The sequence below is a fragment of the Lutra lutra genome, chromosome 16 (genome assembly GCF_902655055.1).
Source record: "Lutra lutra chromosome 16, mLutLut1.2, whole genome shotgun sequence".
In the NCBI taxonomy this organism is placed as follows: Eukaryota; Metazoa; Chordata; class Mammalia; order Carnivora; family Mustelidae; genus Lutra; species Lutra lutra.
In genome coordinates, this window is record NC_062293.1 from 51,465,766 (window position 1) to 51,491,987 (window position 26,222).

General features: G+C 38.9%; 1 protein-coding gene across 18 annotated transcripts in view; it reads right to left on the minus strand.

Annotated features, from left to right (window-relative positions):
* The window catches only part of NCOR1 (nuclear receptor corepressor 1), a 154,367-nt gene that overhangs the window by 42,756 nt on the left and 85,389 nt on the right, over positions 1 to 26,222 (minus strand). For 11 of the 18 annotated variants that reach the window (XM_047709183.1, XM_047709184.1, XM_047709188.1 and 8 more), the window contains 8 exons: positions 25,552 to 25,769; positions 21,597 to 21,659; positions 19,167 to 19,306; positions 12,550 to 12,676; positions 11,299 to 11,361; positions 9,454 to 10,006; positions 7,009 to 7,138; positions 4,520 to 4,715 (listed from right to left, as the gene is read on the minus strand). In XM_047709183.1, coding sequence (XP_047565139.1) covers positions 4,520 to 4,715; positions 7,009 to 7,138; positions 9,454 to 10,006; positions 11,299 to 11,361; positions 12,550 to 12,676; positions 19,167 to 19,306; positions 21,597 to 21,659; positions 25,552 to 25,769 — 1,490 coding nt within the window. The remainder of the gene's footprint in view (positions 1 to 4,519; positions 4,716 to 7,008; positions 7,139 to 9,453; positions 10,007 to 11,298; positions 11,362 to 12,549; positions 12,677 to 19,166; positions 19,307 to 21,596; positions 21,660 to 25,551; positions 25,770 to 26,222) is intronic. The other 7 variants (XM_047709197.1, XM_047709200.1, XM_047709193.1 and 4 more) reach the window with 3 other exon arrangements.

A 26,222-nucleotide genomic window follows, 5' to 3' on the forward strand; every position in this document is an offset into this window, starting at 1 on the left:
TCCAGATAACTCAAAATTTAAAATCATTCTCCAAACAAAATGTCACTGGAATTTTCATTAGACTTGCATTAAATTTATGAATACAGGAGACCTGATGCTCTATTAATAATGAGCTTTCTGGGGAATCTAGTCTTTTTCATACAGGTCTTATTTACACATTCCCTGCTAAAAATTATTTGTAGGTACTTTACATTTTCTTGCTAGGAAAGCCATCTTTTTCAATGCGTGAGTTTACTTGTATAAATGATTATTGCAGAGCTACAGGAAAGAAAGATGTGGATTTCTGTAGAACATTTTTTCCTGAGAAACTTAATGAGCTTTCCTTTTTGTTCTAATCACTTTTCAGTTGATTCTTACAGGCTTTCTAGGTAGATTATCTTATCCTGTGAACAAAGATTTGTCTTCTCCCTTTAAATAGCTACTTCTATCTTTCTTTTTTTCTTTACTGCACTACAGTAAGTAGTAGTTGGAACCTGACAGTTTCTATCCCAAGAGAAGGTCTCTAGCATTTCACTATTAAGTGGAAGATGGCATAAAGAGTTCTCCAGCTTACTAAGGTATTTTTTTTTTAAGATTTATTTATTTATTTGAAGGACAAAGATCACATGTAGGCAGAGGCCGGCAGAGAGAGAGAGAGAGAGAGAGAGGAGGAAGCAGGCTCTCCACTGAGCAGAGAGCCCGATGCGGGGCTCGATCCTAGGACCTTGAGATCATGACCTGAGCCGAAGGCAGAGGCTTTAACCCACTGAGCCACCCAGGTGCCCCTTACTAAGGTATTTTTAAAAACCAGAAACAAAAAAATAAAATAAAAAATTAAAAAAATAAAAACCAGAAACAATTCTAGTAATACAAGCTAACACTGTACTCTGTGCAGAGCAATGTGAATTACATGAATTATCTCACTGAGACCTCATGACCACTGAGATTATTAACACCATTTCACAAATGAGGAAACTGACCCTTAAAAGAATCACACTGTCTTGCCACAAAGGTCTGCTATCAGCAGCATAAGTCTGACTCTGATCTCAAAACCACACGGCAAAACAAAACAAAACAAAACTAAACAAAAAACAAAACAAAAAAAGTAAATAGAAAAAAAATTTTTAAAACCCCACATGGCAATAATGTCTCCCTGAAGCACTGAGTGTTGAATTTCAGATGCTTCTGGGGTATCCATCAAGATGATGGTACTCCACGGGGTTCCTGGGTGGCCTCAGTGGGTTAAGCGTCTGCCTTTGGCTCAGGTTATGATCTCAGGGTCCTGTGATCGAGCCACACATTGGGCTCTCTCTGCTCAGCAGGGAGTCTGCTCCCCCCCCACCCCTGCTCTCTCTGCCTGCCTCTCTGCATGCTTGTGATCTCTGTCAAATAAATAAATAAAATCTTTAGCAAAAAAAAAGAAAAGATGATGGTACTCTTCCCTTCTTAGACATATTAATATAATGAATTAGATTAAGTGTTCCAATGCTGTGCAGATTTATAAAAGAAACCAACTTAAAAAAGAAAATCATGTCTTCCTTTCTAGATAATTTAACATGGTAAAATTATTATTATTATTATATACTATTATAAATTCTGTGTGACTGTTTTACCATTTCCAGTAAGTTTCTAATAATGTGGAAACTGTCTTATCAAGGTAGTATTAAAGAAAAAGCAGGGAAAAAAAAGAAAGGAAAAGCAGAAATTTTAGATGGTTCTAAAGGTATTTAAATCATCATGTACTCAGGCTGAAAAAAATAAACAAGAAAATAAACAGATTAAATTTAGTTGCAGAGAAGGATTAACTCCTAATTGGACGGAACTGATTCTGTTAAACCTGAACTGGAAGTTCAATTCTAACTCTCCCTACGTGTGTACATTTGAGTTCCCTCACTCCAGGGAAAAGGCTTCACACTGAAGTAGGGGTTACCTTGTGTAAATGCTCCTGGAAAGTGAAATCAACTGTTCTTTCAGGTTTTTCCTAGGTATTTCTTCAGATGGAAAGGCTTATGCCACTTAGAAAGGGTACACCTAGAGTAACTGTGCCGCTCGCTAGCATTACGATGCAATCAAACAGATGCTGCCTGTTACTTTCTAAACGAGACCATGAAGGGAAAAGTCAAAACCATGTCCTAATTCAAGTGAACTATGCCAGTCTGGCGATGGTTTACAGGTAAATAAACATTCTCACTGTATTTAACATCCTATAAACTGTTCTACGATGTTGCATTGGAAACATTTGTATCCAACATTATGCATATAAGCAATATAAGTGAAAGTATAATACTTATACAAGGGAGATGTTTAAGTATAAGGGAAATAATCCTTTCCACTGAACTATGGATAGCTATAAATTCAGGAGAGTCTTCGGGCACTTGGTTAAATAACTACACAAACATACTACATGAGCTAAAACAAAACTTAACCTTGAGATAAAATGTAAACCACCCCAGTTTCTACAGTCAAACTGGTATCATATTAATAAACATCTCAGTATGGCTTTAATGAAAAATATAATTACAGTATGGTTTTAAGACCACTGCATTATGATTAAAAATTAGGCTATCACTCTGATCTAAACCACATGGATTAATGTGACTGACCACAGAGAAATGCAGTTCATTGTTTAGAGTCTCAGAATTTGGGATCTAGCCTGATTTAGTCTCTCCAGTTTCCAAATACAACCCAACTCGTAAAGTAGATTAAGAAAAGATACTGAGGTCTTAAAATAACCATATGATACGCATATTATAGAATGATCCAGATATTAACTAAATAATGTTCAGCTTTAGCATGACTCTGGCAAATACCGTTTGAATGTCACTTTTTTCTAGGTTTTAGTTCTTCTCCCAACACTTACTCTAAATCATTTATGTAAGGAATGCATCAATAGACTTTTAAATTACTCTATAATTTATCATTCTCATCATGACAGATTTTCTCATAATTGGACTGCTCAAAAGACAAACACTTCTGCTAAGTCCATTTATACTCCATTTAATTTATTCCTTCAACATGTAATTACTGAGTACACACTGCGTCAATTACCGAGTTAGCAACTAAGAATTCTCCCTGTGCAATATACTAAAAGCTCCCAAACCATCAGTGTTTTTACCTTCATTCAGGAAATATTCATTTGGCACCTATGATACACCCAGCCTTGCTGAGTATTACTACTCTGGTTCACATTTTTACGAGCATAAGATTTATACTTAAAACACCAGCAATTTTGTATTTAAAACTCTAACATAAGAGGTTCAGGGTACCATATAACTAATAACTCATTACTGGTGAAACGGCGGGGGGGGGGGGGGGCATTGAGAAGGTGGTGGTGGTCAAGATCCATTAAGTACCACAGTTCTGATTTTATATTAAATAGCCCTTGAAATGCATGACATTCTACAGCTAATTGTTCTTACTTATCTGTGTAAGGTACTGCAAAGAGTCTTTTGAATCATTACCAAAAAAACTAAACCATAGTAACGAAGACCTTAATAGTCTTATATTCTAAGCATATTGTAGCATAAGTCAACTATCAACCAGAACACGTGTTCCATTTCTTAACCATGCCAAAAGAATGTATTACAACTGAGAAATCATCCCTCACCCCACAACCTTTTTAAAGAAACTGAGCTTATCATGCCCAACTAGAAAGAAAATGCATATGGGTGCCTGGCTGGCTCAGCGGGTGGAGCATGGGAGTCTTGACCTCAGAGCTGTGGGTTCAAGGCCCATGTTGGGTGTAGAGATTACTTAAAAACAAAAAAAAGCTTAAAAAAAAAAAAAGCATGCACAACTCGAATCTGTCACTTGAAATAACAACAGTGACATAACAATGATAACTGTACCTTTGTGGTATCTATTATACTACATATGCACTGTACACTATTATTATAAATTACATATGTATTACATATATTATGTAAAGAATAATGCTGAGCCATGTGTTACGGAACAATACTGAATGCTGATTCTTTCTTATAGGTCATAATCTCAGTAAGATGGAAATACAGAAACAGATAAATAGATCTGTAACTTACACTTTACAGATGAGACAACTAAAAGAAAGTTTCGAGACTTGTCCTTGGCCACACAAGTGGTGAAGGCTGGGGTGAGGGGTGAGTCAGGGTACAACCGGCACAATACACAAAGCTGTCTCCCATCATATCAATGAGAATGAGTATTACCCTGTGGTTACATGTGATTTACTGGGAGGACAGGATAACAATTCTCCCTTACTCTGAAAACTCAGATGAATGGAGCACAAAGGATGGCTTTTACAGTCTTTCATCAGAGAGATAAATACCAGAAAACTTGTATCAACAAAAACCATTACAATGTTGCTGCTGCCTGTGAGTAGTCAATAAGACTAACATTCCTCGAAAGTCTAACCGAGGTCAGGTTAAAGGAGTTCGGTGCTTGGGACGAGAGGAATTAATCAACAGACACGCAGTTAAACTACAAAGCACAAAGGACACTACTCAGGAGTATAGTTTTGTTTCCCTTCAGAGAAATGCTTTGCGGGGATAGTTCTACCCACCTTCCCATTCTCTGTTTGGACTCTTGGCGGCACCACAGGGACTGGTGGAACTCCTGCATTCCAGATCTATCTGCTCTTGCCTCTGCCGCTGTTCTTCCAGGAGTGCGGATTCGTGCATTGCTTTAATGTGTCGCTGGTAGAGGGCATAGCCGCTCACTGGGGTTCCAATTGGTATATTACATGGGGTACAGGAAACCTACAGGAAGAAAAAAAATCTAAATACGCCAATGACTGACATAACATTGAGACCCTCTGTTGCAAATAATGCTTATTTCTATAACATACTGGTTGATGGGATTTTGCCATTTTTTTGGTCAAACTAATCTTCAAGTATGAAATACTTCAAGTGCTGAACATTTACTTTCAGAACACAATATAAATCACATAAGTTGCGATAAGAGAGATCTAAATCAGAAATTAAAACACTGCGGTCTGCTTTTAACTTCTGATGGTTTAACCCCTGGTGGCTCAGCCCTGACACCTAGCCCTCCCCTCTAGATTCTCTAGGTATGCACACCACTTCTGCACACTGAAATGTCATCTATATGTTAATGGCTCATCAATTTCTATTTGTAAGACCTTTGCTCCAAGTCCCATACTCACAGCACGGCTACCAAACACCTCCACGCGGGTATCTCAAAGCACCTCTAAACTAGCATTTAACAGAATTGTTCATTTCCTACATTCAACGCTTCTTCAGTTACCTCCGTCTTAGAAAACGGAACCTTTATAGCTGAGACCACAAACCCAGCAGACCACCTGATTCGCCTCACCTCCCACAACCAACTCACTAACACAACAGGACGGGTGTAGAATGTTACCTCTTTGGACAGGCCATCCTTAACCGTCCCTCCCCATTCTCCTCCTTACGGCAGCCCTGGTTCTTTCTTTCAGGGAACACAGCGCTTACAATAGCACAATCCACAATAATATGGCTGTTTTGTTATTTTCTGTCTCTCTCATTTCAGGAAGGAAAGAACCCAACCTGTTTGGCTCAATACTAAATAAACAGCCTCTAACACAGTCCATTACTTCACGAATACAAAAAATTCTGGGGAAGAGTAGAGATCTGAGTTTTTTAGAACCTATTATTTAAATAAAGACTTCCACAGTGTTTTTCACACTATAAGTAGAATTTTTCACTGAGCCCAAAACATACACAGAATTTTCTTGCCTTTGTGCTTTGGCTTGTATGTAAACATGGCTCTTCCTCCTTTTGCTCTAAAGCCAAACGAACTGTTTTGGTCCAACCAAAATATTATTTCTTATGCGGAGTCTTCTTTAGTTGTCTCATTAAGAAGGAAGCTCTCCTTCCTCTGAAATGACCATACTACCTTTTTAAACTTAACAGAGCATCATCACATTTTTATAATCCACTTTGAGTTTATTATATATTTTTCTATGTCTCACTATCAAGAGCAATCTCTCTGTTTTTTGAAGTTAAAGATTACAATATATAAATATTCCATACAGCATTAACAATGTTGTCTTGAACTGGGCGGACACTTAATAAAAGTCCATTTGAGTAAATCAATGAATGAACAAATGTTTAATGATTTTTTTTTGGAGTCTATCATAAGCACACACTTTTATCAATTATCATGTGAGACAGAACAAATTTTTATCCTCTCTAGTGAAGCAAGAGCGAAAACATTCCTAAGTAAAGGAGCAACACCCTAGTTTAGAATTCAGTGTCAAAAGAGAGTCAAACTTGTAGAGATTACTCAAGTAAAATGTAAATAAAACTAAATTTGGAATTGTATACTGAAGTTAGCCGTAATCTCTAGAATTCATTCTAAACGTTCAAAATCTAGTTATATATTAATTCTGCTACTGTCTTATAGGAAAACAAACAAAACAAAAACAAAGCTTACAAATATTTATGGCTAAAGAATTATATACTTCTTTGGTGGGTTTTTTTTTCCCCCTGAAATGGAAATCACCATTTCAGTCAACCATCACAATGAATCCATTTGAAAAAGCAAACAGCCGAATGACTGAATGGCTAAACAAAATGTGGCATATACATACAATGGGATATTCTCAGTCCTCGAAAGGAAAGGAAGGAGATTATGACACCACCTGGATGAACCCTGAGGACTTTATGCTGCGTGAAACGTGCCAGTCACAAAAGACAAATACCCTGTGATTCCAATTATATGAGGTATCTAGCCAAATTCACAGAGACAGAAAGTAGAACTGTAGTTGTCAGGAGCTGGTGGGAGGAGAAAGAGAGCCTTGTGCTTCAATGGGAAGAAAGTTTCACTTCTGGAAGATGAAAAAGTTCTGGAGATCTATTTCACAATAACGTGAATATACTTAGTACTACTGAACCATATACTTAAAAACAGGTAAGAGGATAAATTTTATGTTGTGTGTTTTGCACCATAATTTTTTCAAGAAATCAAGTACTGATTAAAGAAGAGAGGAAACATCTCTGAAGGTCTTTGTTTCTCAACTTCACTTCTCTACTCACTTTGAAAACTTACCATTGGCGGGATAACGGCAGCTCTGTGCTGAAGCTGCGGCAGGTCCAGTGGATTTGGTTTTATTGGGGATGAGACCAACAGAGATCCAGGGGGGTTTAACAATGAAGGCTTTGAGTCCATAGGAAACAGTCTGCAATTGGCAATAAAAAAAGATAAATTAATGTATTCATATTTAAGACTTTAAATGTATAATCATAATTCCTTTTTTTAGAAAGATTTATTTATTTATTTTAGAGAGTGAGAGAGAGCAGAGAACAGGAAATGGGAGGGGCAGAGGAAGAGAAAATCTCAAGCTGACTCCATGCTAGGCACAGAGCCCAATGCAGGGCTCGCTCACACAACCCCGAGGTCACATCATGAGCCCAAACGGAATCCATCACTTAACAGACTGCACCACCCAGGCACCCCTAATCATAATTCCTTCTAAGTTAATATGTATGTGCACACACAACACATCAACCTTAGAAGATATCTGAACAGTAAGGAAAAGGGGAACCTATAATGCTAATTTCCCAGGTAAAGATTATATTGATTTATAGGTTGAAATTTATCTGCATCTAACCATCCAGTCTGAATAAATTCCATTATAAAATACTAGGTCCTAATCTACCACTAACCGGACTCTGAACTAATTACCTGATACAGGATGTTTTGCCAGGATCATAGGCTATTTTTTCAAACATCTGCCCACCACCATTCTAAAATTGAGAATTTCACCCCAAATTCCAGACTCCTGGTTTCTCACCAAGAATGGAAAGAAATGGCCACATAGAAACAGCATGCCACGCGGCATCCGCATGCTGAACGTGCAGCAGCTGCCCTTTCCAACGGCACATGCTGCTCTGTCCCCCACAGCCCCCACCATCCTACACTCTGCCTGCTTCACTCAGTTTCAGCACCTCCACTGGAGTTTGCGACACCCAGTATGCGAACTGGGGGGGATCATACACTAATGCCATACCTTTCAGGCTGGATCAGACTTTCCAATGTTATTGGGGGGAAGACGAACATTTTAAAAAATACAAACTGATAAGAAAATTAGAATGTATAAAAGAAAACAACATTTAACGTGAAGAATAAAGACAGTATTAAAGATGTAGAAAAGTGAAAGTGGGGGTGCCTGGCTGGCTCAGTGGGTTAAGCCTCTGCCTTCAGCTCCGGTCATGATCTCAGGGTCCTGGGATCAAGCCTCACATCGGGCTCTCTGCTCAGCAGGGAACCTACTTCCTCCTCTCTCTCTGCCTGCCTCTCTGCCTACTTGTGATCTCTGTCAAATAAATAAATAAAATCTTAAAAAAAAAAAAAAAGTGAAAGTGTTATTTTAACAGTCTGGATGTGATGTAGACACAGAGCATTACTCAAAGACCACCATGTATTTACAAGGAATTTCTGAATTTTAAGACTACTATCATGTTCAGCTCTTAAGATGTTGCTCCTTTAAGATTACCATCATCCTAATTTTTCTTTCATTTATAAATAAAGTTACTAAAACCAATAGTGGAAAACACAGACAATCCTCATCTTAGATGAAGAGAATCTGGCTCTCCGCTGAGTGGCTTATTTGCCTCTTTCTTATTAAAAAGTGGGCGGTCAGGGTCGGGGGGAGAAAAAAAAGAGTTGAATTGAGTTTCTGATTAAATGATATTTTAGTCAAATTCATTTCTAGAATGTGTACCAATCAAATGTTCTACTGTGATCCTAGGTGATTCTATTTCTTTCATGGAGAAGGAAATCCCAAGGCAAGTACATATATTAAATAAAGCAGTATCTCTTCCTATAATTTTACTGTCATCATTACTGTAATTTTTATAAAAACCATAAAGGTAGGATAGATTTTTATATTATGAATTTAATGACTAAAAGTAGTTCTATATTAATCTGTATTATATATATTTTAAATTAGTAATCTAAAATTTTAACTGCTATACAAAGTGATCATATAATTACCACAATCTTGTATCTAAATTATGCTAAAATATTTTCAGAACACGTAACATGTTTCTCCCGTCAACATTTTCTATCATCTAATACACAGGTACAGCAGGCCTTGCTCTGAGGCCGTATGGTCTTGGCGCAAACAAGCCAATGCCTCTTGCCTCTGCCTTCACCACCACATCCTACCACTTCCGACACCAGGAATGGCAGTCATCCAGGGCTCAGATCACAAACTTTGTTAGATGAAAGCCCCTTCTTCGCTACATATGAAATGCATGTAACAACCAGTGTAGAAAAGCATTATCTTTTTCATTGGAAACGAACGATCGCACAATTGTTCTCGGTTACTGAAACAGACGAACGGCTTCATGACCCAGTATTAAAAGCACGTGGAACCACCTCTGAGCTGCCGCTATTCACACGAGAATAATCCCAGCAGCCAGCACCCTGTGACTCAGTCAGCCTCCTCCAGAGCAAAGCACAGGATAATCATAGAGGAGCGAATCTCACCTCTGCCTCTCGGGCTCTCCATCCACATCTTCGTCCGCACTGCAGGTGGCGCTAGAGTCATTGTCCGACTGGGGCTCCGGCCTCTGGGCGCCTATCTGCTGGGCCACCACCAAATCCTCATCTCTAGGCTCCGACTTCTCGCTGGCTCTCTCTAGGTCTCTTTCTTTGGTATCACCTTCGACTTTAGATGGGTTGTTTTCCGGTGCCCTCATCTCGACGTCTCCAGAGTCTGATTTGGTCGTCATGGGGAGATCGATAACGGAAGGCACTTCAGCACTGTGCTCCTGACGCTCAACGTCCATCGGCTCTGCTGCCTCCGCGGGGATGCTGTCGCTCACCTGTGTCTCCACACTTTCACTTTCCACGGGTTTTGCACTCTGAGCTGCGGAGGAGGGAGATGCACTGGGTGCGGGTTCCGTGGTGGACTCGAGCTCGGCCCCAGGTTCGGTGTTTCCTCGAGAAGTTGCATTGTCAGTGCTATCTTCGCTGGGCTTGACAGCTTCAACTGGTGAAGGAGAAGGAGCACTTTCTGTATCAGAACTATTTTCAGCACCTTAAAGATAATGATACAGCATAAAAATCTGATAATGAACATGTTTCAGGTGGTGACAGAAGCCATGCTTGAAAGTAGTTGTTTGGGATGAATGATACTCCTTAGATGGCCTCAGTGAAGTCTTAAAGCCACTGGGAAGCTAGAGTGTTTGTTCACAGAGCATGAAAGGGGAGAGGTCAAATGGTCCTCACCTTCTGAAACTGAAAGCATAAGAGCTTTTAATATCTAAAAATAATTTATATGAGGGGCACCTGGCTGGCTCCATCACTGGCACGTACAAATCTTGATCTCAGGGTCGTGAGTTCAAGCCTCACACTGGGTGTAGAGATTACTTGAATAAATAAGAACTCTTAAAAACATTTTTTAAATAAATAAATATAAATGAATGAATGAATGAATGAAAGTTATATTAAATTTGAAAAATGAAAACAGATGCAAAACCAAAACTAAACAAGAAACCATTCCCATAAAATGGTATTTGGTTTATTTCTACCAGCCTGTGGCGTGCTTTTCCTTTGACCCAGGAGGTCTGACAGTCTAAAACCGCACCATCCAACAGGAACATAATATGAGCTACATCTGCCTAAAATTTTCATTTTTCCGGTGGCCACATTAAAAAAATAAAAAGAGATAAATTAGGTTTAACAACGTATTTTATTTCACCCAACAGGACTGAAATACTATCTTTTTAACATGTAATCATGTGGAAATACAGTAATATAGAAAACTAGTAATAAGATTTTTACTTTTTTTGGTACTATGTCTCCAAAATCTGATTACATTTTACATTTTCAGCCCATCTCAATTTGGACGGCCACATTTCAAGAGCTCAATAGCCACATATGTCTAGTGTGTACTGCACTAGATAGGAAAATTCTAGAGTAACATTACATGGACTTTTAACTTAACATTGTAACCCTGACCTTTCCCCCACATCCTTGGTTTCACTTGATATAAAATATAGTTTTAATCTTTGACATCTTTACTCAGGTATTTCAAAGGAATCACAAATTCAGTATTTCCTACACTAGACTAAGTCCGTGGACTTTTCTGTTTTTTACTAATTAAACCAGAAACCTCTAAGGGATAATCTTTTACTTCTCCTCTCTTTAATCCCCATATCCTATGCAGACAAGTATCACAGATTTTCTCTCTAAAAACATCCCGAGTCCAGCCGCTTGTGTTCAACTGCTCGACTGCCCCTGTAGTCCAGAAGCAACTCTCCCTATCTTCCACCTCAGACCAATCTCTACAACGACGCCAGAGGGAGCTTTTTAAAAGCCAAATCTTACCAAAACTCTGCTGCTCCAGTATTCTCTTCATTCCTGCCACACGGGCCTCATTTTCCACAAAACCTCACAGAAAAAAAGCTACTTAATGTTCAAAGCCAAAACCCAATCAAAACAAAATTTAAGTTCAAAGCCAACAACAACTTGCAGAAAAAAATAAAATGAAATCTACTGTTTCTGAAACTCCTGGAAGGTATAGAACTTCCTCAGCTTAAAATAGGAGTGTCTTCAAAGTAATGTATTTAAGCAGCTCTAATTACATACAAAATTTAAGTTCTGGTAATTTAAAATAAAACAAAAAGCGAGTGAGATGGAGAAAATATTTGTGTGTACAACGTATGAACATGTGTAAGATATTATATATAAAGAGCTACTAAAATCGCTGAAAATTCCCACTTCGAAGAAAATTCCCACTTCAATTCACAAAAGAAATCTACAGAAACTTTAACAGTAATGCAAATTGAAATGAATTAGGAACTTTTAACTAGCAAAAACTCAAGAAAATATTTACTTTTTCGGGAAGTGGTCATTAACTTGTTCAAGCAACAAAAAGGATTTTATTTCTGTCTATGTTTCTTGGGTTGACATTCTTTTCTACCGGGGGTTCTAGCAACATTAATTCTTTTTAAACAAAAACATAAATATGACATACGTGAGTCATTTTAAGAAGAGAAATAAATCAAACTCATTGCAATAAAGAGAAACGGAATCAATGATACTAACCGGACACATACAGGTGGCAGTGACATTGATGCACAGACAGCGTACTGATGCTGGGCTGCCATTTTATTTTATTTCTTAAATTTTATTTTTATTTTTATTTTTTATTTATTTATTTATTTATTTATTTATTTATTTATGAGAGCGAGCGTGAGTGGGGGGGAGGGGCAGAGGGAGAGAGAGAATCTCAAGCAGGCTCCATGCTCAGTTCAGAGCTCGTTGTGGGGCTCAATCTCACGACTCTGAGACCACCACCTGAGCCAAAATCAAGAGCCAGCCGCTTAACTGACTGAGCCACCCAGGCACCCGGGAACTGCCATTTTAAAGATCTTCTGGTTGTAACAATAGACCATCACAGGTGCTACATACATATTTGTTGACTGAATGAATAAATACATTGTGCTCAAGCATAAGGTCTCTATGAAAATACTGAATATACTCTTTCCTTAATGAAGCAATTCTTAAATGACTAAGCTAATAATTAGGTAATTTGAACTAGTAGAAGTTGCAACTAAATTTAAGATTTTAAGATACCTTCGCTGTCTTCTGGATTTTCTTCTTCATTAGAAGCTTCAATATCTTCGTCCTCCTGAGCAGAAACAGTGGAAGCTACACTTTCGCACTGGGACACGTCTCGCTCTTCACGGGGCTTTCGTGAAGTCTGAAGGAGCAAAAGAGCGTTGGATTATTTATGATTTAAATAGCTGAAAGGAAACAAAGGAACACTCACATCTGAAATAACACAGAACACGGATACACACACACTGAACAAGAAGGCTGCCTGTTGACAACTGTTCTGGTGGATATTCAGTTGCTTCTACGGAACCACTAACTGGCCTTCTGTGTGGACGGATCAGTCTCATCAAACTGACCAAGTTATATTTGAACCTTTTTTCAAACTACTCGCCACCATATATGTACCAAGAGCCAAAATTCACAAAACTCTTGCTATTTTTCCCTCTCAAATAATGTATTTTTCTAATAAAAATAACATGCATTTGTTTTCTACCAAAAATAAGATATTTGTTAGAATGTAGAGGACACAGAAAATTGTTAAAAAAATAAAACAGGGGCGCCTGTGTGGCTCAGTGGGTTAAAGCCTCTGCCTTCAGCTTGGGTCATGATCTCAGGGTCCTGGGATCGAGCCCCGCATCGAGCTCTCTGCTCAGTGGGGAGCCTGCTTTCTCCTCTCTCTCTGCCTCCCTCTCTGCCTACTTGTGATCTCTGTCAAATAAATAAAATTAAAAAAAAAAAAAAAGAAAGAAAAACAAAACAATAATGGCTCATAATTGCACCAGCCAGAGATTCTGAATATACTGATACACTTCTTTTCAGTCTTTTATCTGCGTGTATGCATATATGTTTATGTATAGTACATGTAAATAAAACTAGGATTGCCCAATGTAGTTACCTATCCCACTCATTATAAGTTCTTCAAAAATGTTATATTTATTGATAATTCCATAAAAACACTCTGTACCAAAAGATATTTAAAATTCTATTTTAAGGTATTAAGGCAATTTTAAAGTTTTGCGCGGTTAATAATGCTGCAATAGGGCGCCTGGGTGGCTCAGTGGGTTAAGCCGCTGCCTTCGGCTCAGGTCATGATCTCAGGGTCCTGGGATCGAGTCCCACATCGGGCTCTCTGCTCAGCAAGAAGCCTGCTTCCCTCTCTCTCTCTCTGCCTGCCTCTCCGTCTACTTGTGATCTCTCTCTGTCAAATAAATAAAGTCTTTAAAAAAAAAAATAATAATGCTGCAATAACCATCCTTCTCTAACAAGAATTATGTGCTCTCATAAGCAACAACGGATCATCGGTGTCACTGCCTTTGCTATTATGAGGACAAATTCCCTTTTTCTTTAACGGGATTTTTCCTTCTGCAATCAATGTGTTTACATAAAACTGCTCATTCTTCTACTGGGATCACAGATTTGTAAGAGCATACATGTACGTATTTAAGTGTAAGACATCAGCTATTTATTATATTTTTATCTCATGTTGCTAACTATGAAACTTAAGGTCTCCTGTCTTTGCAGACCTAGGGATCCCAGCCCTGACACTGCTCTGTTCTCTGCCTCTTACTGAGCCTATACTCACCAGACTTTAGCTACAGGACACCCACCCCAGGGACACTACTCACAGAGGAAAATAAATTATTGCTATCCTGATTGTTAAAATTCTATGCTAGGGGGTGCCTGGGTGGCTCAGTGGGTTAAGGCTCCTGCTTTGGGCTCAGGTCATGGTCCCAGGGTCCTAGGATCGAGCCCCACATCAGGCTCTCTGCTCAGCGGGGAGCCTGCTTCCCTTCCTTTCCCTCTGCCTACTTGTGATCTCTGTCAAATAAATAAATAAATAAGAATCTTAAAAAAAATAAAATAAAATTCTATGCTACGATCCAACCTAAAAGCAGTAACTAAGTCAAGAGGAAGAAAGCACACCCCAGTGTCCACTGTAGAGTTAGATCAAATTCTGAGGCTAAACAAAATAATCACTACATTCCTCACAAGAATGCAAGGGGAGGGGCACCTAGGTGGCTCAATGGGTTAAAGCCTCTGCCTTCCGCTCAGGTCATGATCTCAGGGTCCTGGGATCCAGCCCCGCCTCGGGCTCTCTGCTCAGCAGGGAGCCTGCTTGAGATCTCTGTCTGTCAAATGAATAAATAAAATCTTAAAAAAAAAAAAAAATGCAAGGGGAGAATCCTGGGCCATGCTCTTTAAAAACCTTTAGAAAGACTACGAAGACTCCAATATTTTTAGGCATCAGATAATCACTCTTATAGGGATTTTTCCAGTGTCAAAGCTATACCCCTTCTTTGCCAATATCTACCCATGCTGTTTGGAATTTCCACTGATGAATATAGAAGAGACAGTGTTTCACCACCACCATGTGACATTCCTCTGTTCACATGCAATCAACTTCTATTTCTCCAAATATTTCCTTCACTATATGATAGTACTCACTAATTTTTATTTTTTTTTAAAGATTTTATTTATTTGTTTGACAGAGATCCCAAGGAGGCAGAGAGGCAGGCAGAGAGAGAGAGAAGCGGAAGCAGACTCCCTGCTGAGCAGCGAGCCCGATGTGAGGCTCGATCCCAGGACCCTGGGATCATGACCTGAGCTGAAGGCAGAGGCTTAACCCTCTGAGCCACCCAAGCGCCCTAGTACTCACTAATTTTTAATGTAATAATTCAAACCTATGGAAATGTAACACCTATGTATCTTGCACTGCATTTTAATAGATATTAGACATTTTGTCATGTTTTCTTGAAACCTTTTTGAAAAAGACAGAACACTCTAGGGGCACCTGGGACGATCATTCATTAAGCATCTGCCTTCAGCTCAGGTAATGATCCCAGGGTCCTGGGATGGAGCCTGGCATGGGGCTCCCTGCTTGGCTGGAAGCCTGCTTCTCCTTCCCCCACTCCCCCTGCTTCCGTTCCCTCTCTCGCTGTGTCTCTCTCTGTCAAATTTTAAAAAAAGAAAAGAAAGAAAATGATAAAACACTAAAAAAACTGGAAGCATACAGTCCCTATTATTTCCATTGTAATTAAAACGATTAGAACAAGAAGTTTTAAAGACATTTGTGATGGGTAATTTTATGTGCCATTTTGACTGGGCCACAGCACTCAGACATTTGGCCAAACATTATCCTGGGTGTTTCTGTGCGGGTGTTTTTTAGATGAGATAAACAAGCAGATGACCCTCCAGAATGTTGGGGGGAGGGGGGCGCGGGTGCTTCACCCAATCAAATGATGGCCTTAACAGAACTAAGACTGATGGCTCCCTCCTCTCCCCCTCTACCTCCCCACCCCCAGCAAGAAGATAACCTGTCAGCAGATCACCTCTGGACTCCAGGTGCAACTCTTTCCTGAGTCTCCAGCCTGCCAGCCTTCACCATCAGATCTAAGCACTCACAATCACAGGAGCTAATTTCTTCTTCTTCTTTTTTTTTTTGCCAATTTCTTAAAATAAATCTTCATATTCTCTCTCTTGCTCTCTCTCTCCACACACACACCGCTGGTTTTGTTTCTCCGGAGAACCCTGACTTATCTTTTTTTTTTTAAAAAAAGATTTATTTATTTATTTATTTGAGAGAGAGAGAGAGAGAGAGAGAGATCACAAGTAGGCAGAGAGGCAGGCAGAGAGAGAGGGGGAAGCGGGCTACTCGCCGAGCAAAGAGCCCAATGCGGGGCTCGATCCCAGGACCCTGAGATCGTGACCTGAGCTAAAGGCAGAGGCTTAACCCACTGAGCCACCCAGGTGCCCCGAAACCTGACTTATCTTTTAAAAACATGTCTGATTTATTCTTTACTTTTCTCCCCAAACATTTTAAATAGTATTTGATAAAGTCAAGTCTCTCTTGTCAGCAGACCTTTTGTTATGTTTATTTTCTTCCCTTTTAATTGCCACAACACATTTTTAACCTTTACTTCTTCATTTTTTTTTAAAGATTTTATTAATTTATTTGACAGAGACACAGCGAGAGAGGGAACACAAGCAGGGGGAGTGGGAGAGGGGGAAGCAGGCTTCCCGCCAGGCAGGGAGCTCGATGTGGGGCTCGATCCCAGGACCCTGGGATCATGACCTGAGCAGAAGACAGATGCTTAACAACTGAGCCACCCAGGCACCCCTACCTCTTCATTTTTAATGTTAAAAGGTCCTTTCTATATAACTTTTTAAATCAATGTCATACTTCATACACTCTTATTTACTAAAAGTTCAAACCCTAACAAATTTAAATATCTACCCTTTTATTACCCATTCTATCCTTCTTCAGTGAGTCTCAAAATGTTCTGGTCTAAGGATACAGCACTCTTAAAAAGCATTCAAGACCCTAAGCAAGTTCTATTCATGAGACAGATATAATGATACTTACCATATTTGAATTAAAGCAAAAACATTTAAAATATAATTCATTTAAAAATAACAATAAACCTATTACATGTCAACATAAAAACATTAATACAAAATAACTATATTCCAAAACAAAAGTTTGATAATTTAGTGAAAAGTAGCTTTTTCAATGTTTTTGGAAATTTCTTTTAATGTTTGCCTTCACAGAGACAGCACAATTTTCAAATGTGCTTCTACATATAATCTAATCTGCACAGTATTATTTTGGCTGAAGTATACGTGTAAAAAAAAAGTCTGGGGGCCCCTGGCTGGCTCAGTCGGTAGAGCATGTGACTCTTGATCTCAGGGTTGTGAGTTCAAGCCTCACCCATGTTAGGTGTGGAGCCTACTACCCAAAAAAAAAAAAAAAAAAAAAAGTCTGGCCTCACAGAGATATGTAGTTGAAAAGGGAAGCATATTTTAACAATCTTTTCAAATGACCATGGTTATTATTCTTTGGTATTGTACCAAAATTCAGCAAGTAGTCATCTCTTAAAGGGTAACTGCAATATGAAATCTGAAACCATATCAATAAATGTTTTGTACTCTATTAAAATCCATTTATCTATCTTGAACTTTGGTGTATTAAAAAGTATTTTGTACATTTTCTATCCATACATAACATCCATTGTGAATCACTAACTGGTCATCTGGAAATTATGGAGTTACACAGATTTTTCAAATCTGCATATAATTTCACTGTTTATCAAAATATCATATTAGGGGGCACCTGGGTGGCTCAGTGGGTTAAGCCTCTGCCTTCAGCTCAGGTCATGATCTCAGGGTCCTGGGATCAAGCCCCACATCAGGCTCTCTGCTCAACAGGGAACCTGCTTCCCCCCACCCACTGCCTGGCTCTTTGCCTACTCGTGATATCTGTCAAATAAATAAATAAAATCTTAAAAAAATATATATCATATTAGTTATTATTACCACTGATCTCATCAGAAAAGTCTTTGGGTGTTACAGTGAGGAAGACAAATTTTCCAAAATTCTAATTTTTGCTTAAAAGCTTGAAGTTTAAAAGTGGCAACAATACTTCTGCTTGCTTTCTTTGAAAGACAGTCTCACTCATTTTCTGAAATGAAACTGAAAATGTCTGCCAAGGATCCAAGTCTGAAAAATCATAGCTTTTCTGTCATTTTTCCAATTAAAACTGAAACTCCATAAAAAAGGGAGGCGAATTCAGCTTGGAACTCAAACAACTGCAAAAGTACTTTCCCTCGACATAACCAGCATATTCTGGTACAGATCCGAAGGGCTTTATGCACACTTCTCATTTCATCAAACACATGTACTCAAGGGTCAAGATTTAATAAAGCTAATTTGTACTGCTTTGCCAAGGACAAGTGAAATTGGCATATTTGTTGTTAAACTGTAAATGCCCGAGATGATGAATACACTATTTAGCACAGGGGTGCCCTGCCATGATTCATGCTAAGGCACCAGCATTTTCTCTCATTTTCTTTGACACCATCCATGCAAATCTAACACAGTGGAAAAAAGTCAAGTAACATCTTAATATTTTTACAAAAACAGTTTTGGCCCCATGGAATCCTCAAAGAGCTCTGTAGACTCTGAGAGCACTGGAACTTCTTCGTTAAAGAATTTTCAATAAATTTATACTTTCTGAGGGGGCGCCTGGGTGGCTCAGTGGGTTAAAGCCTCTGCCTTCGGCTTGGGTCATGATCTCAGGGTCCTGGGATCGAGCCCCGCATCGGGTTCTCTACTCAGCGGGGAGCCTGCTTCCTCCTGTCTCTCTCTGCCTGCCTCTCTGCCTACTTGTGATCTCTATCTGTCAAATAAATAAGTAAAACATTTTTTTAAAAAAATTATACTTTCTGGTTTTATTATTTATCTCAGGGTCTTTTTCTGAGAAAATGGTTTTAATATGCCCTATCAATTCATTCAACAAGGTCAACAGAACTCCAACTAAAGTTTTCAATTCAAAATCCAAAATATTTGTATTTTTCAAATCCCATCTATGGTAATTCAAAAGTACTGAACTGCCATTACTAGAACATGAATTTTGTTCCCCGGGGAAGTAATCAGAGAAAAAGGCAACTTGTGCCAAGAAACTAGTGCGTCCTTCACAGGTAAATGTAATAAATAAAAATACAAGATATAAAGAACTCTCCCTCAAAAGCAGTATTTGAAGCTCAGAAACACAGTGAAACAAAGAAACTATCGGTTAAAAACTAAATCAGTTAAAAAATAATAATAAATAAATGATTCACTACCTCTGATATACTCACTTTCTGTTTATGCTGTTGCAAAAGGTTGTCAAGATTGTGTCGCCTTTTATAGTTAAAATAGAAGTTTTTGCATTGCGCTTCACTTTTAGTTCCCACCATTTTGGCAATTGCTGCCCAGTTACGACCATGTTCTACAAGACCTATATTTGAAAAACGACCAAAGATTAATGAACAATCACCTGATAAAGCAAACAAGAGAAAGAATAAAAATCAACTTACAATATTCAAAATCATTAACACTAAAAATGTGTTTTCAATTATTTATTCATATATTTTAATACTTATTTAAATATGTACTGACATGAAATTCACTGACAGCTCTATTTTGCCAATCAAATTTAAAACATGCTCATTAACGGAAGGACTCAACTTTATCCTTGTTTTGTATCTCCCAGAGAGCTAGGACAACATCGGACACACAATAAGAACTCAAACACTTGTAAACTGAGGATTAGACACTTCTAAGTCTTTGTAAACAGTATATCGATGAAAAATTAATAAGGTAATCTTGTAAAATAAGATATAACACAAAATAAAGATATATACGGCTACATTTATAATCAGCATGTCTTCAATCCATTAACAATCAAGAAATGCCCTCAAAAAAATTAACCAGTTTTAAAAACAGCAACATCAACAAACTTGTGGGAAGACAACACATCACAGGAAACTATGCAACCTGATACTTTTTAACCAAATAATATATATACATGCCATACATATTTGCAAGGAATATGGGTATATAAATGCATGTACACACAGAGAGCTATACAGACTGCGATATACTTTAGATACAGGTGTATCCAAGCATGAATTTACAGTACAAATTTAACAATTTATAGAAAACAGTTTTCCAAGGCTGATGAAGGCAGCTTCCTTAATGACAACTGGAAGATCATTTCCAAATCCTTCTGATACATGAACAGAACTGAGAAGAGCAGAGACTAAAAACAGTCCTATGGAGGTATATCTACCTGAAAAAAATCACTCTATGATATAGCTACTATCTCCTTACTCCATTATAACATTCTGATAATCGGATGAGAATAAATGTGAATCTTTTTTCTTAATGTGACTCTTTTAAAAAGTTATACCTGTAATCATGACAAGTCACAAATTTCCTAATCACGGCAAATAATCATCAAATAAAATATTTTGAACAGGGGCGCCTGGGTGGTTCAGTGGGTTAAAACCTCTGCCTTCGGCTCAGGTCATGATCCCAGGGTCCTGGGATTGAGCCCCGAATCGGGCTCTCTGCTCAGCAGGGAGCCTGCTTCCCTTCCTCTCTCTGCCTGCCTCTCTGCCTACTTGTGATCTGTCAAATAAATAAATAAAATCTTAAAAAAATATATTTTCAACACAGAACACATTAAACTGCTATATTTTTGGTAACATTGGTTTATACAACTCTTAAATGTATCATTCATTATTAAATAGAAAATAAATTGGAAATGTGTCAGAGGTCAACTTATTTACAATAATTTCTCTTTAGAATAAGGTAAATACTTAACTCCAAAAAGAATTGGCTAATCTTTCTCAAAATTGTTTTATTTAAAGCACAGACTACTGTTTATTTATAAACCACCTATTTATCCTATTAGAAATTTTACCTCAATTTCAAATTATTCTATGTTAACAAGCAAGAACAGAAAAAGATTTGTAATGTTCCAGAATAAGGTGAGGGCCACACAGCCATGAGTAGGAAAGACAAAATTCAAACCTTTTTCTGGCTCCAAAGTTCATGCCTTCTCCTCTGAATTGCAGTGCAAATCTTACTAATTTATAACCAAATGCCTTATGAAATACAAACTGAGGAGACAGGAACCATGCTATTAAATCCAACTTTTTTTTTTTTTTTTTAAGATTTATTTATTTATCTGACAGACAGAGATCACAAGTAGGCAGAGAGGCAGGCAGAGAGGCAGGCAGAGAGAGAGGAGGAAGCGGGCTCCCCACTGAGCAGAGAACCTGATGCGGGGCTCTATCCCAGGACCCTGGGATCATGACCTGAGCCAAAGGCAGAGGCTTAACCCACTGAGCCACCCAGGCGCCCCTTAAATCCAACTTTTAAATAATAGAAAATATAGACTCTCTTTATACTTAAATACCCTCCAAAACACTGAATCACAGCTATTCTGGAAGAGTGAAAATAGTTGACTTGCTCTCTAACAAAATGACATTCAAAATAAAACTGTGCAGAGAATCTTAAATTCCTCAAAAGTGGGCCTCTTAAGCAAGGCACAGCAGGATTACCTGAGAGTGCACCACCCCATCATAAAGAACTCAATTCTACCTCTAAATTCTGTTGACTACTGCAGAAGAACTTTCTTCTTTTTCCAATGAAAAAATATTCACTCCATCTGACTTATTACTAATAACCCTGAAGAGCCCATCCCAACCCAACCAAAACCCTGAAGAACTCTAACTTACCTTTTTTAGCAACTTCCATTTCTTCTTCTGTCCATCGAGAGGTTTCTACAGGCTCTGTGGAAACTGAAATAAAGAGAGAGAACCCAGTAATGCAGAGAAAACTTTTTTCTTTTTTTTAAAAGATTTATTTATTTATTTGTCAGAGAGAGAGAGAGAGAGAGAGAGCACAGGCAGACAAACGCAAAGCAAGAAGCAGGCTCCCCGCCAAGCAAGGAGTCTGATGTGGGACTTGATCCCAGGACGTTGGGATCATGACCCGAGCCAAGGCAGCCGCTTAACCGACTGAGCCACCCAGGCGTCCCAGGCAGAGAAAACTTAAGTTCATTCACAGTTTAGATGGCACCGACCTGATTGTTGGACATAAAGCCTGTCTGAAGCATTAGGTGAAAGAAACTATGGACACAGGATGGTGGCAGGCTCTCCCCCACCAACTGAAGAGAAATATTCAAGGCTTCCAAGTAAGGCTTCTTCTCAATGTTCTTTGAAGCTCCAACCACATCTACATGTTTGACTATCACTTGCTTATTTTCTGTGAAGTCCCACCTAACCCACTGCCTCCCCACATACTCGAGCTCCAGCCTCCTCTCCTAAAGTGTCAAAGGAAGAAACAACAGCCCCTGTTCCTGTCCAGGCACAGTTCTCTCCTGCTCTCTGAGTCCCCCATCTCATCCTCACTCCCGGGGGCCCTATGTCACAGGGGATTGAAAACACAGATGGATCACAAACTGCACACTCTCTCTTCTACATTAGAAAGGAAATTGAGACCATCAGGCATGAAATGAGCTCCTGCCGTATTCCCCTTCTCAATTAATAGTGCCACCATCCGCCCAGTCATCTGAATTATTAACAGCCTTCTCAGACCAATTTTTTAATCCTTCCTCCCATTTACTCCCACAGCCAATGATGTGTGTCAGTCCCAATCTCCCGAACCCATCCTCTTCTTGCCTGGGCCACTGCATGCACATGACACTCTTCTGGCTGGTCCCTCCACCTCCAGCCTTCACTCTCTCTAACCTGACCTCCAACTGTCACCAGTTCACCTTCTACAACACCAGTCTATTCACAGCACTCCTCTGTTTAAAAACCTCTGTGAGCTCCCACTCTGTAAGCAAAGCAGGACATCACTCCAACAAGGCCCATCAGGATCTACCCCCACGTGCTTATCTAGTTATTTTCCTTGTATCCTCCTTGCCATCCCCAGAACCTTGTTTCTTTATGCTTCATGTTACGGTAAAATTGGTACCACTGAACCAAAGATGGCAAACATCATTAACATGATCCCTTTATAAACTAATGATACTTAATAGAAGAGAGAAAAATGCTTGGAACCAAGAATTCATTCCTATAAAAAATAATTTAACAGAAAGAAAATGTTACATTAATCAGGATGTTTTTTCCTTACACTACTATCTACATTAGTTTAAAGAGGAGGGGGCAGGGAACAGCCTAATTATTCAGCAACAGGGAATGATTCAAGAAATGGGGCCTCAGGGAACAGGATGCCAACATTTCACAGTCATTAAAAAGCAAAAATGAAGATCACTTAGAAACTACATAATATTTATAATATACACCAAGTTAAAATATTAGAAAAAATAGCATACACACTAAAATTACAACTAAGTAAAAAGAAAAACAGCTGTATTAAGATAGCAAGATTGGGGAAGATCTTTTTCAAAAGACACTGACATTAAAGTTTAAAAAATGTAAAGGCCATGAAAAAGTAAAACGTTCAGGACTTGAAGATGACATGATACTACATACAGAAAACCTAAAAAGACTGCTAGAACTAATAAACTAAATCAATGTAAGAAATACAGGATACAAAATCAATGTAAAGAAATCTGCTGCATTTCTATGCACCAATAACAAAGCAGCAGAAGGAGAAAATAAGAATACAATCTCATTTACAATTATACCAAAAATAATAAAATACCTAGGAATAAACCTACCCAAAGAAGTGAAAGACCCGTACTCTGAAAACTTTAACAGTCATAAAAGAAATTCAAGACCACACAAAGAAATGGAGAAACATTCTATGCTCATGGATTAGAAAAACAAATGTTGTTAAAATGGCTACACCACCCAAAGCAATCCACCCATTCAATGCAATCCCTATCAAAATACCAGCAGCAGTTTTCATACAACTAGAACAAATAATCCTAAAATTTATATGGAATCATAAAAGACCCCAAATTGCCAAAGCAATCTTGAAAAAGAAAAGCAAAGCTGGAGGCATCAAAATTCCGGACTTCAAGTTGTATTACAAAGCTGTAGTCATCAAAACATGGTACTGGCACAAATACAGACACATAGACCAATGGACCAGAACAGAAAACCCAGAGACAAACCCACAATTGTATGATCAACTCATCGTTCAACAAAGCAGGGAAGAATACCCAACAGGAGAAAGTCTCTTCCACAAACGGTGCTGGGAAAACCAGATAGCAACATACAAAAGAATGAAACTTGACCACTTTCTTACATCATACACAAAAATAAATTCAAAAATGGATTAAAGACCTAAATGTGAGACCTGAAACCATAGAAATCCTAGAAAAGAGCACAGGCCGTAATTTCTCTGATGCTGGCCACAGCAACATTCTTCTAGCTAGGTCCCCTGAGGCAAGGGAAACAAAAAGCAAAGATAAACTACTGGGACTACATCAAAATAAAAGGCTTCCAGGGCACCTGTGTGGCTCAGTCAGTTACGTGTCCGACTCTTGATTTTGGCTCACTCATGATCTCAGGGTTGTGAGACAGAGCCCAGGGTCAGGTTCTATGCTGTGTGTGGAGCCTGCTTGGGATTCTTTTTCTTTCCCTCCCTCTCCCTCTCTAGAAAAAAATAAATAAAACTTAAAAATAAAAAAATACAATAAAAAGCTTCTGCACAGCAAAGGAAACAACAAAACTAAATCCTCCCTACAAATGGGAGAGGATATTTCCAAATGACATATCTGATAAAAGGTTAGTATCCAAACTATATAAAGAACTTATAAAACTCAACACCCACAGAACAAATAATCCAATTAACAAAAGGGCAGAAGACACAAACAGACCTTTTTCCAAGGACATCCAGATGGCCAAAAGACCCATGAAAAGATGCTCAGCATCATTCATCATCACCTCACACCTGTCACAACAGCTAACATCAACAATACAAGAAACAACAGGTGTTGGCAAGGATGTGGAGGAAAAGGAACCCTCTTGCGCTGCCGGCAGGAATGCAAACTGGTGTGGCCACTGTGGAAAACAGTGTGGAGGTTCCTCAAAATTAAAAATACAACTCTGTATGTATGATCCAGCTACTGGGTGTTTACCCAAAGAATACAGAAACACTAATTCAAAGTGATACATACATCCCTACGTTTATAGGAGCATTAGTCACAACAGCCAAGATGTGGAAGCAGCCCAACTATCAAGTGATGAATGGATAAAGATGACGTAGTATATATGTATCTCTATAACACACACACACACACACACACACACACACACACACACACACACACCATGGAGTATTATTCAGCCATTAAAGAAGAAGGAAATCTTGCCCTTTGCAATGACATGGATAGAGCTAGAAACCATAATATTAAGAATAGTCAAAGACAAATACCGTATGATCTCACTTGCATGTGGAATTTCACAAACAAAGCAAATAAGCAAAGCGGGAAAAAAGAGAAACAAAGCAAGAAACAGACTCTGAACTATAGAGAATGAACGGGGGCCACGGGGGGGGAATATGAGTGAAAAAGGTGATGGGGATTAAGGAGTGTACTTGTCATGATGAACACTAGGTGATTAAAATAAAACCTTAAAAAAAATTTTTTTAAAGGCCAGACTTTCAGATTATTTCTAGGTCATCCATATCCGAGGACCTTCCTGCTCTACCCTGGCAGTGCAAGAGAATCCTGCACAAAATCATGGCCTGTTCACTCCCATCTCGCACACTCACCGGGTTCTGGTGGTGGTGGCAGAGGCGGCGGGGGCTCCTCGGTGGCCGCAGCAGCCGCAGCACTGGCCGCCGCCGCTTCGTTGGTCATGGACCTGGTGATGCGGCCCTTTCTGCGGCCCTGACTGTTGGCAGTCTTTCGTCCCCGGGGAGTGGCCTGCTCTCTCTCCTCTGTTTCTTCTGCTGTACCTTCCGTCTTGTCCTTTTCCTTAGTATTTTCTCTGGAAACAGAAGCCGATGAAAAGCTTGTGTGATTTAGAAGGATACATGCATCTAAGAAGGTTGTTGCTTGGAATTTTTGTAATATAAATTAAATAAGACTATCCAGTCTCTCAGTTACTGAAAACAAAATTTATGAAAGATGCTGTCATACCCCAATTTTGAAGGGTTCTGACTGGCTCAAATTAAGATATTTCACAAAGGTCTGTTTTATTCATTAATGGACTCAAATTTTACACACATTCAAGTCACCTTATTATGTATGACAACACCCTATGAGAAAGTAATGGATGGCAGCAGAACAGCCCCTAGACCCACAACCCCAGGCAGTGGGGTACACCAAAAAAAGCAGGAGTCCTGGAGTTTTTACTTTGGCTCCAAGGTAAGTTTTCTCCTCTGTGAAAGGAAGAGGCTAAGACAGACAACTTTTCTGCAGGAATAGTCTACAGTACTGC